Source organism: Mya arenaria, chromosome 5 (genome assembly GCF_026914265.1).
Source record: "Mya arenaria isolate MELC-2E11 chromosome 5, ASM2691426v1".
NCBI lineage: Eukaryota > Metazoa > Mollusca > Bivalvia > Myida > Myidae > Mya > Mya arenaria.
Genome location: NC_069126.1, coordinates 38,729,971 through 38,745,494, shown reverse-complemented (window position 1 = coordinate 38,745,494; position 15,524 = coordinate 38,729,971). Strand labels below are relative to the sequence as shown.

Here is a 15,524-nt window from a genome sequence, read left to right as displayed (position 1 = left end):
AAACATATTTATTTTACAACGATTGTGAAACAAGTTATTACGACATTATATTAATCACTATATTTGGCACGATTTTACGCGAGAGTGTGGTCTTGTGTTGTGGGGGGAACCGAATAAACCGGAGAAAACCCACTTGTCCGGCTTGGCGACCACAAACCAAACATTCACGATACATTCATTTTGGCGGAAAAAGCAGCATATTTGCAGACAGGTCTTATTGCTTATAATAGTTATTGTATTAATTGGAATACAACAGAATCAAAAAACGTAGTGTTCTCAGGCAATCAAATTTTAATTTCACACCCAATAATCAATCGCTTGAAACTGTATTTGAATACAAGTATTTAGGAGTTTTGTTTAGTAGAACGGGGTCCTTTTATCAAAAAACAACAACAAAAAAACAACAACATGTAGCCGCGCAAGTAACACGAGCCACATTTAGTTTCTTTAGAAAGTCTAACAGACTTAGTTTACCTATTGACCTCCAAATAGAATTATTCAATAAAACAGTTAAGCCAGTTTTACTTTATGGATCAGAACTATGTGGATATGGCCACCTAGATATTTTAGAAAGACATCAATTTAAACTTTTAAAGTATATTTTGAAAACGAAGAGTTCTACACCAAATTATATGGTTTACGGAGAAACTGGGACTGTACCAATAGCTTTAGATATCGAAGAAAGAATGATTGTTTATTGGACACGTTTATGTAGCAACAACAACAACAGCAATGACGACGACGACGACAACAACAACAATAGAAACAAACTTTCTTTCGTCATATAGAAATGCATGTTAAACACAACGCAAACTTTACCTGAGAATATTTTAAAAACTCGTTAATAAAGTGTGGGCTTATAGACACCTGGAAAAACCAACAGTTCATGAATCCCAAACACCTTAAATTAATAGTTAAACGTAAATTAAAGGACATGTTCCTAACAACATGGTAGTCACAAATCGATAATTCAAGCAAGAGCCAATTTTATAAATGTTTCAAAACGTCTTTCGGCTATGAGAACTACCTCCACTCCACACCAAAGTGTTTACTGTTCCCACTCATAAAATTAGGAACAAGAACTCATAGGCTACCAATAGAAACAGGTAATTGGAATAGAACACCAGTCAACGAAAGACTTTGTCAAACGTGTAAGAAGATGAGGAAGATGATTTTATTTCATTTCAAACATTCAAAATACATGGTTTCAATGAAATAAGTCGAAATGACCCTTGATCATTGCAAAAGCTGATACATATTCATTTATATATTTATATGGCGATCATAGTCAATAGTTCAAATGTAAAAACATTTAGTATTCGAGCATGTATAGAACATATATAAACTATACACACAAAGAAATGAAAGTAATATGCGTTTAAATTTAAGGCTTAAACTCTTTATAAATTATTACGCTACCTAGTTAACTCTTTCCTTATTTCAAAAGCTCTAAATACAAAAACTGCAAGATTTTTAACTACATTAACATTCTTCGCCATATAAAACGCAATTGTTTTATACATGCTTGGATGACTACGATAGTATCGAGGTTAGTATCTTTGTCTAATATCGGTATCCATGTAACATTCAAAAAGAAAGTGGAATTCATCTTCTAAAATGTTACAAGATGGACATATCCTATTATAAATATCTGTACGGTTCCATCGACCGGTTTCAATACTAAATCTATGAGATGATAACCTCAATTTGCTGAGAGCAATCCTATATTTTTCAATATTAACGCATGTTAAATAAAACTGAAAATCAAAGCCAAAAATATTTCTATAAAACAATGCCCTAGAAGATTCAGTCAGCCTACTATGAACTACTACATGATAGAAGCCCAATGAGCTTAGAACACTTTTAACCTGTGTTGCCCAATTATGTTTTAAAGGACGAATTTCAATATCATCTAACATGAGTTTATAAATAAGATTAATGTATTTGTGTTCCGGAGAACAAATAACCTTAAACCAGTACTTAATCATGCTTATAGTGCTGTGTGTCTGAATATCTAGTCTACCGGTCTCTGCTAGGATAAAATCATTTTGTGTACTAGTTTTCACAGATAGTATATATTTGATAAATTGAGTATGTATCCTTTCTATATGAATTCTTTTAATAGATCCCCATACTTCAGACCCATACCACAAAATTGGCTTAATAAGTTTATCAAAGAGCTCAATTTTATATTCTGGAGTAATATTAACGAATTTATTTAAGTATTTTCTTAATTTGTATATCGCCTTTTGCGCTTGACCAGCTAAGGTTTTTATGGCCTGCATAAACGATCCTCCTGTTGTAAAAACTATTCCTAAGTACGTAAAATTATTTACAATTTCAATGGTGGCATCGTCATATAAAAACTCCAGATCTCTAGGCACTCTTCCACCTTTTCTAAAAATTAACACTTTTGTTTTATTTATATTAACTTTTAATTTCCATTGTTTGCAGTACTCACCTAGTATATCAAGATTAAACTGGAGTTCTTCCGCAGAATTTGCAAAAATTACAATATCGTCTGCATACATAAGTAAGAAAAATTTCAATAAATTAGTATCCACCCCTTTTGCCCCCTTAAGATAAAGTGTTTCTTCCAAGTCATTAATATAAAGAGAAAACAATATTGGCGAAAGACATTCACCTTGTCGCAACCCTAGATGACTTTCGAATATAGTACCTATGTCGTTCTGAAGCTAAATTCTTGTATATACATGACTATACATGGATTTTATAACTTTAAAAAGTCTACCCCGAATACCAAGTCTAAATGTTTTAAACCAAAGATTTTCCCTTACAATGTAGTCAAAAGCTTTAGTAAAATCAATAAACGTACAGAATAGTTGCTTATTTTGATTAATAAAATGAGTTATTAGTCCATGCAAAGCAAAAATATTGTCGGTAGTTCCCATCTTAGCCCTAAATCCTGCCTGTGCCTCTAGTAATACATGGTAATTTTCGGCCCAGTTTGAAAGCCTACTATTAATTAAATTTGTAAATAATTTTCCAAGGACGCTTAACAAAGTAATACCTCTAAAATTGTTTGGGTCATTGATACTCCCTTTTTTGTGTATTGGAACAATAAAGCCTTCGGTCCAATTATCCGGAAAATATACAAGGTAAAGTATCTTATTGAACAGTTTTAACAAGAAAGGTGAAAGTTCAGCTTCACACTTGATAAAAAATTCATTTAACAATAGATCTGGTCCTGCACTCTTTCCAGTATTGAGATTTGAAATACCCTTTTGTAACTCGTTTGAAGTAAATGGAATATCCAATTCTACAAACATGCTATTTAATTCAGTCTGCATTACTTCATAGTTAAAATAAACTACATCGTCGTCAGCTTGAAAAAACCTATCATTGGGATCATTTATTGCCTGAAAGTATTCCGTAAAAGAGTCCATGCTTATAATTTTTTGGTGTTTGGTGAGTCGTGCCTTCTTTTAATAGCTTCCAATAATCTTTTGCATTTTTATGTTTTGCTTTATAAAGTTTATTAGTGTTCTCTTTCATTTTCTGAAAGTTGAACTTTCGAACGCTAGCCTTATATTTACTTCTAGCTTCAATCATTAGACGCCTATTTTCTTGAGAATTGTTTCTTCTGTAATTATTTAGTGCTTAGTAAAACATATTTTTATCATCAGAACATATATTATTAAACAACAACGTATCTTGCTTATTCTTAGTAAATGTGTAAGTGTTCACACTAGATTTTGTTTATCTCGAAAATAAAGGTTGGCAAATACTATCAATACCTGTAACAAACTTATTTAAATTACTATCAATATCGTTTCCCGAAGACGCCTGTTCGACATTATTTTCTAAATTTGCCATTAGTGTCTTAAATGTAGCACTATTAAGTGATTGTGTATATATATATATTTGTTTTCGCTATCCCATTTAAATGTATACAAACAATTTTATTATTATTATTATCATTATTATTATTATTATTATTATTATTATTATTATTATTATTATTATTATTATTGCCCTTATTCGTATTATTATTATTGTTATTATTACAAATTATGCCAAACTCTATCAAACAATGATCGGATAAAATGTTTGCACAGTGCACTTTAAAATATGTAAACTCTTGCAAAGAACTTTCTTCCATAATACAGTAATCAACTACACTAGAACCATTACTACCTATAAAGGTATAAGACCCAATATTTTTATCTTCACACACCCGGCAATTTGCAATTCTTAGGCCTGTTTGGATCAAAAAGTCTATTAGTAAACGACCGTTTTGGTTGACTGTACTGAGAGGTTCTCGGTAAAGCCCTATCAATTATATAATCATCTGGCAAAAAGTGTTAATTTTGCAAATCAATATTATCGTTTTCAACATAGTCAGGCATTAAACCTACGCGTGAATTAAGATCTCCCACTATCATAAATGAGCAATTTTCCTCGCCATATTTACCTTTTATAGTAATCATATTATCTTGTAAAACATCAAAAATATTATTTTCAATATAGATATTTCTACTTGACGTGGTTGGTACTATATAACATACACATACATATAGATCACAGGTTTGCTTAATGCAGCTCTTATCAATCCTTATCCATACATGACTATCATTGCGTGACAAAATAAACATATCATTAGTAACAAATCTCTGTCTGACATAAACCGATAATCCCCCTGAACTCCTTTTAGCCGTGATCAATTGATCTAATCTATTTAAAATAAAGCATTGACAAATCTCAACATCGTAACAAACTTGGTGACGAATTTCTTTTATTGTTTGAATGCATTAATTTTGATGATGAGCATACACACTTAATTAGACCATATTTTTACAGACATCCAAACATTTATAAACTCGAACAATTGTTTAATAATGCTACTTAAAAGATTTCTTAAATCTCTGCAAAATGGCAAATGGTATTCTCAGACAAAATAGGTTAGCGCGGTATGTTTTAATATATGTTAGAATTGATGTTTACATTTCCATTTATATATAGAATTGACATATCTGTAAGTAAATGCATTTATTTTCTCTAACACATATATTTAAATGTTGTTGTATTCTTCTTTTTCTTTTTTTTCTTGTTGTTTTTTTTTGTGTGTATTTTTTCCTTACTAAAAGTGACTCTCCCATTGTTTTTAAATAGCATTACAATATGCTCTTAAACTTCTTATAGGTATCGAATCTAAATAGTTATGTTAAAGATTATGATGGTACACGTTATCATCAATATCTATTTATGTCTGATTTGAGCCTATATATTCCATTGACTTTAATATGCACCTCAATGTTTTCATGTTGTACATGAATTCCAGAGAATAAAATTGACTTGACTTGACTTGACTGAAAATACATGGATGTGTAGTATTTTGAACATAGTGTTACTAATGACGAATTATTTATATGTATTTATTTACATTTCCTTTATCTGATATGACGTCATATCCACAGAGCGAGCCTTTTTAGACTATCTACGCATGCGCGCAGGTAGTCTTAAGACCGCAAACTCCAAAGAACTACTTCTATTCATGTCGTTTTAACCCATTTTTTTGTCTCAATGCGCTCTATGTTTAGTAGCAGAATGACGTCATTATGACGTAATTAATCACATGGTATATACACACACTGTGATCTTCGGCCAATGTCGTTCGCACCGACAACAAGCGCAAAATTCTGAATGGTATATATAAACACTATGTTAACATCCATTTATCCCATTTCAAACTATTCATTTAAGACTTTAAGTTTGCTATTTCTCAGTTTTTTATTAGTATGTTGCATATTTCATACTTGATGGACACATCTGTGTTTCAAAACCATATGTCACTTCTTTTTTTAACTTGCATTTATATTGTTTCAATTTCAAATTTTAAATAAAAGCCACTTTTTATTTTTCAGTTCATTTCGCCCAATTTTACATTGTGTCCTGACTAACATGACTAGAACAAATTAGCCTTATAGTCATTTATAGTGCCTATTTTTTTCTAATTTCAGCTTTTCAAAATACACAAAATGCATTTTTTTTAAACAAAGTTCTTATTACGAAACGTTTCAATGTATATTACTCAAAGTCTGTCTTAAAGTAAAATAAAGCTTGAAGGAAGTCCTGCATTACTTGAATAACATTTGTTAGCTCATCCATGTTTGCATTACAATCTTATATATATGTAATAAAACAGACCTAGGCTTATTAAAATGTCCATGTGTCAGTACTGAAACTGCCTATTCGCCCCCTCACAAAATACTAACCGTACATTGCTATGGATCGATTTAGAGCGAGCCTTTTTGCTGTCTCCTTCAGCAATTTTGTACTTGTATTACACAGTGATGGTCCTTCTTTGGTAGCTATGGCTGATGCAAGCGTTATAATAACAGAGTGGTTGTCCTCCATTGGTATCTATGGCTGACGTAAGCGTTATATTACACATTGATTGTCCTCCATTGGTAGCTATGGCCAACGTAAGCGTTAAATTACACATTGATGGTCTTCCATTGGTAGCTATGGCTGACGTAAGCGTTAAATTACACATTGATGGTCTTCCATTGGTAGCTATGGATGACGTTAGCGTTAAATTACACATTGATAATCTTCCATTGGTAGCTATGGATGACGTAAGCGTTAAATTACACATTGATGGTCTTCCATTGGTAGCTTTGGATGACGTAAGCGTTAAATTACACATTGATGGTCTTCCTTGGTAGTTATGGATGACGTAAGCGTTATATTACACATTGATGGTCCTCCATTGGTAGCTATGGGTGACTTTCGTAGTTATGGGTGATTTAAGAAAGACATATTGATGGTCCTCCTTTGGTAGTTATGAATGATGTATGACAACTTGTAGGTATTCCTTCGGTTGATCCTTTATGGATGACGTGAGTATGTTACATTGGTGGTCTTCATTCATAGCTATTGAAGACATGAGAATAACTTCTTTGTTGCTTTTTTGTTGGGGAACAAAGCTCGGCGTGCTAAAGTTATGCGTTTATTCAAAGGTATTGGAGGATACAATGCGGAGTAATCATACACACTTTTGTGAGTACATAGCGTTTTGACACGTGTGAGGAGTTGCTAAAACACTTAATAAGCGACATACCTTGCACTTATTTCCAAGAGTAGTGATATTGCCATTGTTCTAGTTAAGACTGCGGCGCCTCTTACGTAGTAAAAATAAGGCACGAATATTCAGCGTTCGGTTTGGCTGAAATTGTCGTGTTGCTACTCGAATGAATAAAATTCTAATTAATTATCTTTTTCTTAAGTTTCTGGTGGTTTTGTTCAAATTAAGCAAGTAACTTTGACCTCATCTACTCGGCTGGATTTATTCCATATGGATTGGTATCTTAACAATATAACAATATTGCACTATATGAACTTAAATGTAATGAATAGCTTTGTATACCAATTGAGATATATTAGTTTATGTAAGTGGTCTTTAAATTATTCTTAAGTATATGAACAACAACAATATATCCGCATTTAGCTCTACTCCACATAACGTAATGATTCCTTTAGCATAATGATATTGATCTGTTCCGAAAACTGTTAATAATCCACTAATGGTGCTACGAATTGTAACGGTAAAATTTTGCGAGAAAAGCATACCACAAGCACAGTTCTCAAACACTGCAACATTTATTTTTTTATTCATTTTTAAATTTTGTAAAACTAAACTTCCTTAAAAAGCTCATCTACTACTACTACTACTACTGCTACTGCTACTGCTACTGCTACTGCTGCTGCTGCTGCTGCTCTGCTGCTGCTGCTGCTGCTGCTGCTGCTGCTACTACTACTACTACTACTACTACTGCTACTACTACTACTACTACTACTACTACTGCTGCTGCTGCTGCTGCTGCTGCTGTCACTGCCACTACCACTGCCACTGCCGCTGCTACTGCTGCTGCCACTGCCACTGCCACTACCACTACCACTACTACTGCTACTGCTACTGCTGCTGCTGCTGCCACTGCCACTGCCACTACCACTACCACTACTACTACTGCTACTACTACTACTACTGTAACGTTCAACTGTGGATTGAAAATTTACTGTATATAAAGACTAGTGGGCCCATTCAGGGTCGAGCATGCTTTTCTCTGAAGGGATCTGTTGGCCTTGTTGGCCTCGCACGTTACACTACTTCTACTTCAACAAGGCGGGATGAATTCTGTTATCAGGGTCAGTATCTATCAAAAACTTAACTAGTAAACACATCTGAAAAACTAAGGAGGAACCTTTAATCATTTTTTTAATGTTTAGAATATCATCCCTGTCCAAGAAAAATGTTTAGTTTGTAAAGTTGCTTTTGTGCATTTATACCTTTTCAGCAACACTAGCGCGAAAAGGGTACGTTATTCACGAGGATCCGAAAACTTGGACTGAGGCTCAAACCGGCTGCAGAAAGGGCTCAAAAATAGCTGACGAAAACGCCATCTACAAAGTCTTGCGCGGACACTACAGCAGGGCACATGAAACTGAACAGTTGGTCAAAGAATCAGGAGCAATATGGACTGACAAGATACTGTCACCCTGGGTTTGGTTGATTGGTATATAAGTAGTCTTTGTTTTAGTTCAGCTACACTATTGTTGTTTGGTTGACCAGGTCCCCTGAGAACGAATGGATCGTGTCTCATAACCTAAATGTCAGGTAATGATAGCGCTATGCCCTTTTTCGGCGATTAAATGTCAGAGTATTCCATGTATACTATTAATAAAATGTGATTTATTTTCAAGGGCAATTTACATAGTTGACTATTGCTCATACAACATGTATATATGTCAGGCACTTATAAATGGGATTCTTGAATGTACCTGCGCTGGTTCGCTCCCAACGTAAATTAAAATATTTGTTTTTATACTTCAAGTGTATTTTTTCTGCAAATTCAGTATCAATGAGTAAAATGATTATAATAGAAGTGTTTTCAGATGTATTACCGGGGGAAATTGGTGCCAAAACTTAAGCGAGTCCCTTTAAAGCAGTAGCCTATTCACTAGACATTTTTGCTTTCGCCAACTTAGTTGTTTAAGAACTTCATATGATTCATAACAGTTCATGTGCAATTTTTCTAATATGTATACATTTACAGTCGAATATAAACATATGATCTTCCATATGATACGTTTAGATGGCAAATATTCTATTACACTGTTTAAGTGAGAGAACCAAACATTCATTTTACACATGTATGCATTATAGTACAAAAGTATATGAAGCAACAGAAAATCAATAGTCGTCTGAATGATGTATCATAATCAGGGACTTTTTGTTCTGACTATTATGTCCTGTAATTTGAAAACCTTCATAACATTAATAAGTCATGTTGTTAAAATACACAATTCCATTTAATCGCATAGAAACACTCATTGTACCCATTGTTTTATTTACGGTGTACGTAAAACGTTTACGTTTGACGTTTTAGAGCCAATCTGTGGTCCACAAATGTTAGTGTTAATTTAGGGTAGTTCAGGTTGATTGCATTTATTTATAAGTTGCCTCATAACAATCAAAAACAAGAGAGGGAAATATTATCTTATCACTATTATTGCATTATATAAGCGCAATTTAAATATTTATTATACTTACATTGAAAAAAATATTTATTATTCTAGACACTCTCTATTAAAGTTGCTTGTTGGACGTTTCTTCATTCCATTTTACATAACTGAATAAGTTAGTGTCGTTTTATTTTGTCGTTGTCACCATGCGAGTAAAATAAAACAACGTGATTTTTTTCCTTTTTTTGAAACGTAAAACGCAATCAAATTCACTGTCTACTCAGTTAGTCTTTGTTAGCTATTATTAACCTGAACTCACCGCGATCTAAATATATCGACAGCCCTATAGCTACTATGCACCCACATCTACTGACCCAGTTATTAAGCTGTCATATATGCTCTATATCATGATAAAATTAACATACGAGGAAACTTTTATTATAAAAACATTTTGATGGCACACGCAGTTTAAACACCATTTATATTTTTATTATTTGTGAGAATATTCATTCATGAACGATACGGGCTTCTAAAAACGGCTAACACCGTGTTCACTGCTTACGTGGATAAGCCATAGCTCCCAGAGTTTTGTGCGATACTAGGGTAGGTCACAGTAATAGTATCTAGCAAGTTACAGAACAATTCCCAAAAACTTCCATTTAGATTTTAAAAAAATCCTAATTAAAAGTCATATTAATCTTGAGCGTCATGGTCGTGGCTCACGAACATATGTCAGGTACTAGTTTACTTAATGAACTGTCCTTGTTTTATATTGAACTATATAAGGGAAACCGTTAAAAACATCTTCTTCAAAACGACGAGGCCGCAACCATCAACTTTCTTAGCAAACACCGCCCTCCTCAGCATGCTCAAATTTTGTTTGAAACATGTTTTTTTCTAAGCATATGACTTCCTTAGCAGCAGTCCCTACCTTGATAACCATGCATCCCCTTAGCAGCCATCAATTTCTTAGAAACCATATTTGTTTTTAGTAACCGGCAATGACTACATCAACCATGGCTTGCTTCCCTATAAACCATCACATTCTTTAGCAGCCCTGGATGTATTAAACACCAACCACTACCTTTCTTAGCAACCACATTTTGTGTAAGCAACTAACGACTTCCTTAGCAATAGCTAGCTTCACTATTTTCTCCAGGTACCCAGGTGAGTAATACGGACATATTTATGAACTTCAAAAGTATAAAATGTGTTTGTGTCAAACGAAAAGTCACATTGTTTAAGTAGTTTCAGCTAGAATTGATTGTTACCAAACCAAACTTAGTTTGAATTGGGTTGTTTTAGAGTCATCATACTGTTGCTCGTTCAGTATATCAGTTCGGTTTTTGGTCTATTGCAAAACAAATCTGCAAAGTGCCTATATGCCGGAGTACTGGCAGTACATATATTGTTAAACGGTTTGTATATGCATATACAGAAACAAAACCAATGTTCAAACTCCGGTTCAGAACTGAGATGCGTCTTCTGTCATACAAACAGGTGCAGCCTTGTTTGCTGTGCGTCCTAACATTTATGACGGTTTATACGAGTACACCATGTTGGACACACACTGAGGCAGGAATGCATTATATGGCGTGAGACCAGAGTTATTTTTACTATATGTTTCATATAGACACTAACCTGGCTTTTGACTTTATACACATCCCAATTGAAAAACAAGGACATGGCATCTCTAGAATAATTCAAGACACAAAATATAATCACAAGAAAACACCATGTTGACCATTGACCCGACTGTCAAAATTGAGTTCAAATACAGAACCCTTCCGCCAAGGAGTCAATCGGCTATAAACAACTAATTTTCAGACTTCCACAAGCTATGATTTTTCCAATATTTACACTGAAAACTATCAATTTCTGCAATAGAGTGTCAAATTCAGTCAAGTTCTCTGCAAAATGAACATTTTTTTGCTTCTTTTTCATTCAATTTTAATAAAATATTGATACTTGAACACAAGCACTCTTTTTTCTGTATTAACATCCGGATCTTGGTCAACGGGGGGTAGATAACTGTGGTCTTGAGCCATATGAATTATCATGCAGTCAAATTTGTTTTCTGATTATATTAATTTAACCTATAGGGTGTGTGGCGGAAGAAACCTTTTCTCGGGATACGGAAACCTACGAGACCTCCAAGCACAACCAGATGACGGAATGCGGTATGGCCTGCCGTGGATATTCTTACTTCCTGCTTCAGGTAATGCCCATAACCACAGCAAATATAAAAAATGCCTTACTGGTAAATGTTATCAGAGCTTTGAATACCTTGTGCATGCTATATTACTTGTCTAGTTTAAAAGTCTCCCCAGTAAGTGATTTTACATTCGGCGACTGAAGAAATAATTGAAATAAAAAGTTCCATCATACTTCACCCTAGGGCAGACGATGTTTGTGTAGTCGGGTGCATGCCGGGGGCGTGGAGCCTATGTTCCGTTGCAACCTAGTGTGTCCAGGCAGCTGGGAGGAGCGGTGTGGGGGAGAAGGCGTATTCACTGCCTACAAATTCCGTATGTATCATAAATTGCTAATAGATGCAACAAACCCTCATTTGTTGAAAGTGAACAAAAACAATCGAACGTCGCAATGACTAAATTATTGTATAACCCAAGAGCTCATTCCTATGGTGGCATATAGCTGCCGTAAGAAAACCTGTTAACGTTTGCGATTTGTTTCGTGTTAACCACTTAATTTTCGCGATAATTATCTAGCTATCCAATTAATATTCGCGAATGGTTTTAGGTAAGATAAATATCATAAGATTAAAAACTGGCTTGAAAGTGCCCAGAACTGCCACCTGTTAGCTTTTTAGCTGTACAACATAAACAGATTTACTAGTTATGGTTTGCAAATTCCACTTAATAAATAACATTTACTGGTTCTAGATAAGATTCGTGTTACAACTTATCTATAAATGCATATTTGGCTTTTAGCAGGAACAGTTTATCAAGTTATGATTTGCGAATTCCACTTAGGTAGTAACTTACTAACTGGTCTCAGTTTCTTGAAACTTCTTAAGCTTAAGAGGCATAATGTAGCTTATTTCAAATAGCCAAAATAATACTTAATTTGAATTTCGATTAGGCCACACCAAATTGATATTTCGTTCCGCGGATTTACCGCTCCTATTTTTTTGAAAATGTAAAAAAAATATTTTTATTTTTTTTGTGCGCCCGCACCTCTATTTTGATCGCCAAGCAGATTTTTTTCAGGTAATAATTTATTAAAAGGCTAAAAATAATCAAGTTTAATTTTTCTACGCTAGTTTTCGTGTGTTTGTAAAGGGAAGTTACCGATGCGTAGTGTTTTTATACTGTATATCGATCGGTTTAGCATGGGTTAAATAAATTCAATCAAAATGGCCGCTTCCGGTATAAACAATGTGGCTCGAAGTTTGGAAATAAAATCTTATTTTTGACAATAAATATGTTTTGAGCATGCTTGAAGTCATTGTTGATCGTCTCATGAACTAAAGGATCATTATTTAAAGCAATCATTATGCAATAAAGCATATGTATCTGAGACTGGTAGCGATTATATTGCGTAATTAGTGACTCGTTTTGAATGGAAATCGGAATGATCAACTTAGTACCATTTTTTTAAGTCATAATACAAGGGACCAACATCATACCTCGTTACGACGATGCTATAGATGTCACAGGTCAACTTAACTGGAACATGAGTCATTGTTTGGTCCAAATTGATGTATCAAGCTCATTTTTGATCAAATTCTGACAAAGCAACAGTTTTGAACAAATATCTTTTCACAAATAGCGATATAAACACTGGTCTGGATATACCTCAACATAATTAAGCCAAAATTTATCACCTTATATTTTGTTTTTATTTGCAACATAATCCGGGATTGTAATGCACTTGTCAATTGTAACCACTGCCCCGCCCACCCCTCGCCCTTGTTCCAGGGGTATACCAGGGACAGCAGAGGCATATTGAAAATAGTCGGGAATGGGCCTCACATAGGTATTCGGGGTTGCAGGGCCATTTGGCAGGGATTTTACCAGCAGTGTGTCCCTGCAGGTCGGGTATTTTACCCGGGTTTTGAGAGACCTCAAGTCAAAGTCCCCGCTATTCTGGACTTAGGGGGGGGGGGGGGCATATACAATTGGCTGGTGCATAAAAACATCTAAATAACCAAAATAAGTACTCTGAAAAATACCCATGTTCTTTTTGTTTTAATAAGCACATGTCATTGCATTTCCTTTGATAATAAAAACAAAATTTAGTCTATGTTATATGGAGTCTGATGTTTGATGATGCCAGTGTGTAAGTGATCATTTTTTACAAATCCAAAATCAATCCTAAGTTATGTCTAAATACAGTTGCATATTATGTTAAACTGATTCAGGTAGATTTATATAAGTCGTTTCAAACTTTACTAAAAGCAGGGTTATTTATTATTATGAATGATCGTCATATTTAAATACGTTTTAATTATATAAGAAATTAGATTTATCCATATAATGTTTGTACTAAACACGGATGAATAAATAGTATGTTTTCCGACATTTTCCCAATGTCCATTAGAGGTTCAGTTCAAGATGGCATTAAAATGGCTTTAAGGGCAATTATTTTGAACAATCTTTCTTATTTATATTAAATATAAGGAAAAATATATTTTTCGCTCTTCGCTCGCTTCGGTTTTTATGAAAACTGACACTCGCTCGCTCCAATTTTTTTGGCAAAAATCCGAGGAACTAAACATTAATTTGGTGTGGCCTTAATGACAAATGTTTATTGTTATTATCATAAAGATAATTTCTTTATACAGTACAAAAACGCTTAAAGAAGTCTTATTGAAAACCAAAAATAATGCGATTAGCTTAATCCTGTCATAAGGGACTTAAGAAGTTTCGAGAATTTGGGACCAGGTTAACTAGATAAGATTCGTGATACCAGTAACCTATAAATGCATTCAAGATGCAGGCGCTAACAGGTTATATCGTTATGGTTTGCGATAAAAACAAATGTTCTATAGCTGTGGCCAAACGAGCTTCAAGTTGATAGATAAGAATGAAATAACCTAATACTATGATGTTAAATTGATCATTAAGTCATTTTTGCCGTGGCATCATAGATTATGCAGCAAAACTGTACACTGCAAAACAAGACTTTATTATTTTCTACACACGAATCCTCACATGCATTGTATTTTATTTATACAGCGTGTTAACAAAGGTTATATGAAGACATTCAATATAACCGTGTCTGTTATCTTAATTTTAATCGATTTCACATTGATTTTTTAATTTTATGTCAATGGTAACAAATGGGAACATGGTAAATTTACATGCTTTAAATGTTATGGTAAACGTGTTGTGGACTAGTGTATGGTATCAGATAACAAAATTGTCTAATTTGTTGTACATGAACATGATCCGTTGCTGAGTGTCCATGCTATTATATCTGTAAAACTTGCTGCACACTTTGAGAAACTATTGAAGACGCGTCTTCCACTATATCATGTGTTCCAACTGAATATTCATGGAAAAAAGAATCTTCTGTAATATTCAAAAACATTATTACCAAATAATGTAAAATCTAAAATTCAGAATTTAATCAATAATCCATGTTTTACCAACTCAGATATAAAACCTAAAGTTTCGAACTCAATTGATAATATAATTAAACATTTATAGTATTATGCATGAAGTATGTGAAAAAACCTTGAAACAAAGGAAGGCTATGAAAGCTAAGAAAGCTTACCAAAAAGATGGTTTGATAATGATCTTAAAATCATGGAAACACTTTAAAACAGAAGAGTTTGCCATACTCTATAAATACTTCAGACCCTACCATTTGAGGCTCATTCTTTAAATTTAGCAAAATTTATAGTAAGAGAAAGAAGAATTAATTCAAAAGACTAATATTTGAACGATTAAATACATTGCAGGATAATAATCCACAGGAATATTGGTCATTAGTTAAAGAGCTTAAAGAAGTTAAGTTCAATGATGATCATTCACAAAAATATCTCCTAATAAATACTTCTCAAATTTATT

At 33.7% G+C, this 15,524-nt stretch overlaps 1 protein-coding gene across 5 annotated transcripts in view; it reads left to right on the top strand.

The window, feature by feature from the left end:
• LOC128234115 (uncharacterized) overlaps nucleotides 1-15,524 on the top strand; it is a gene marked incomplete at its 3' end in the record, with an annotated part of 70,957 nt that overhangs the window by 35,002 nt on the left and 20,431 nt on the right. For 3 of the 5 annotated variants that reach the window (XM_052948134.1, XM_052948135.1, XM_052948133.1), the window contains 3 exon segments: nucleotides 8,319-8,537; nucleotides 11,589-11,704; nucleotides 11,885-12,014. In XM_052948134.1, the coding sequence (XP_052804094.1) occupies nucleotides 8,319-8,537; nucleotides 11,589-11,704; nucleotides 11,885-12,014 (465 nt within the window). 5 annotated transcript variants of the gene reach the window in all.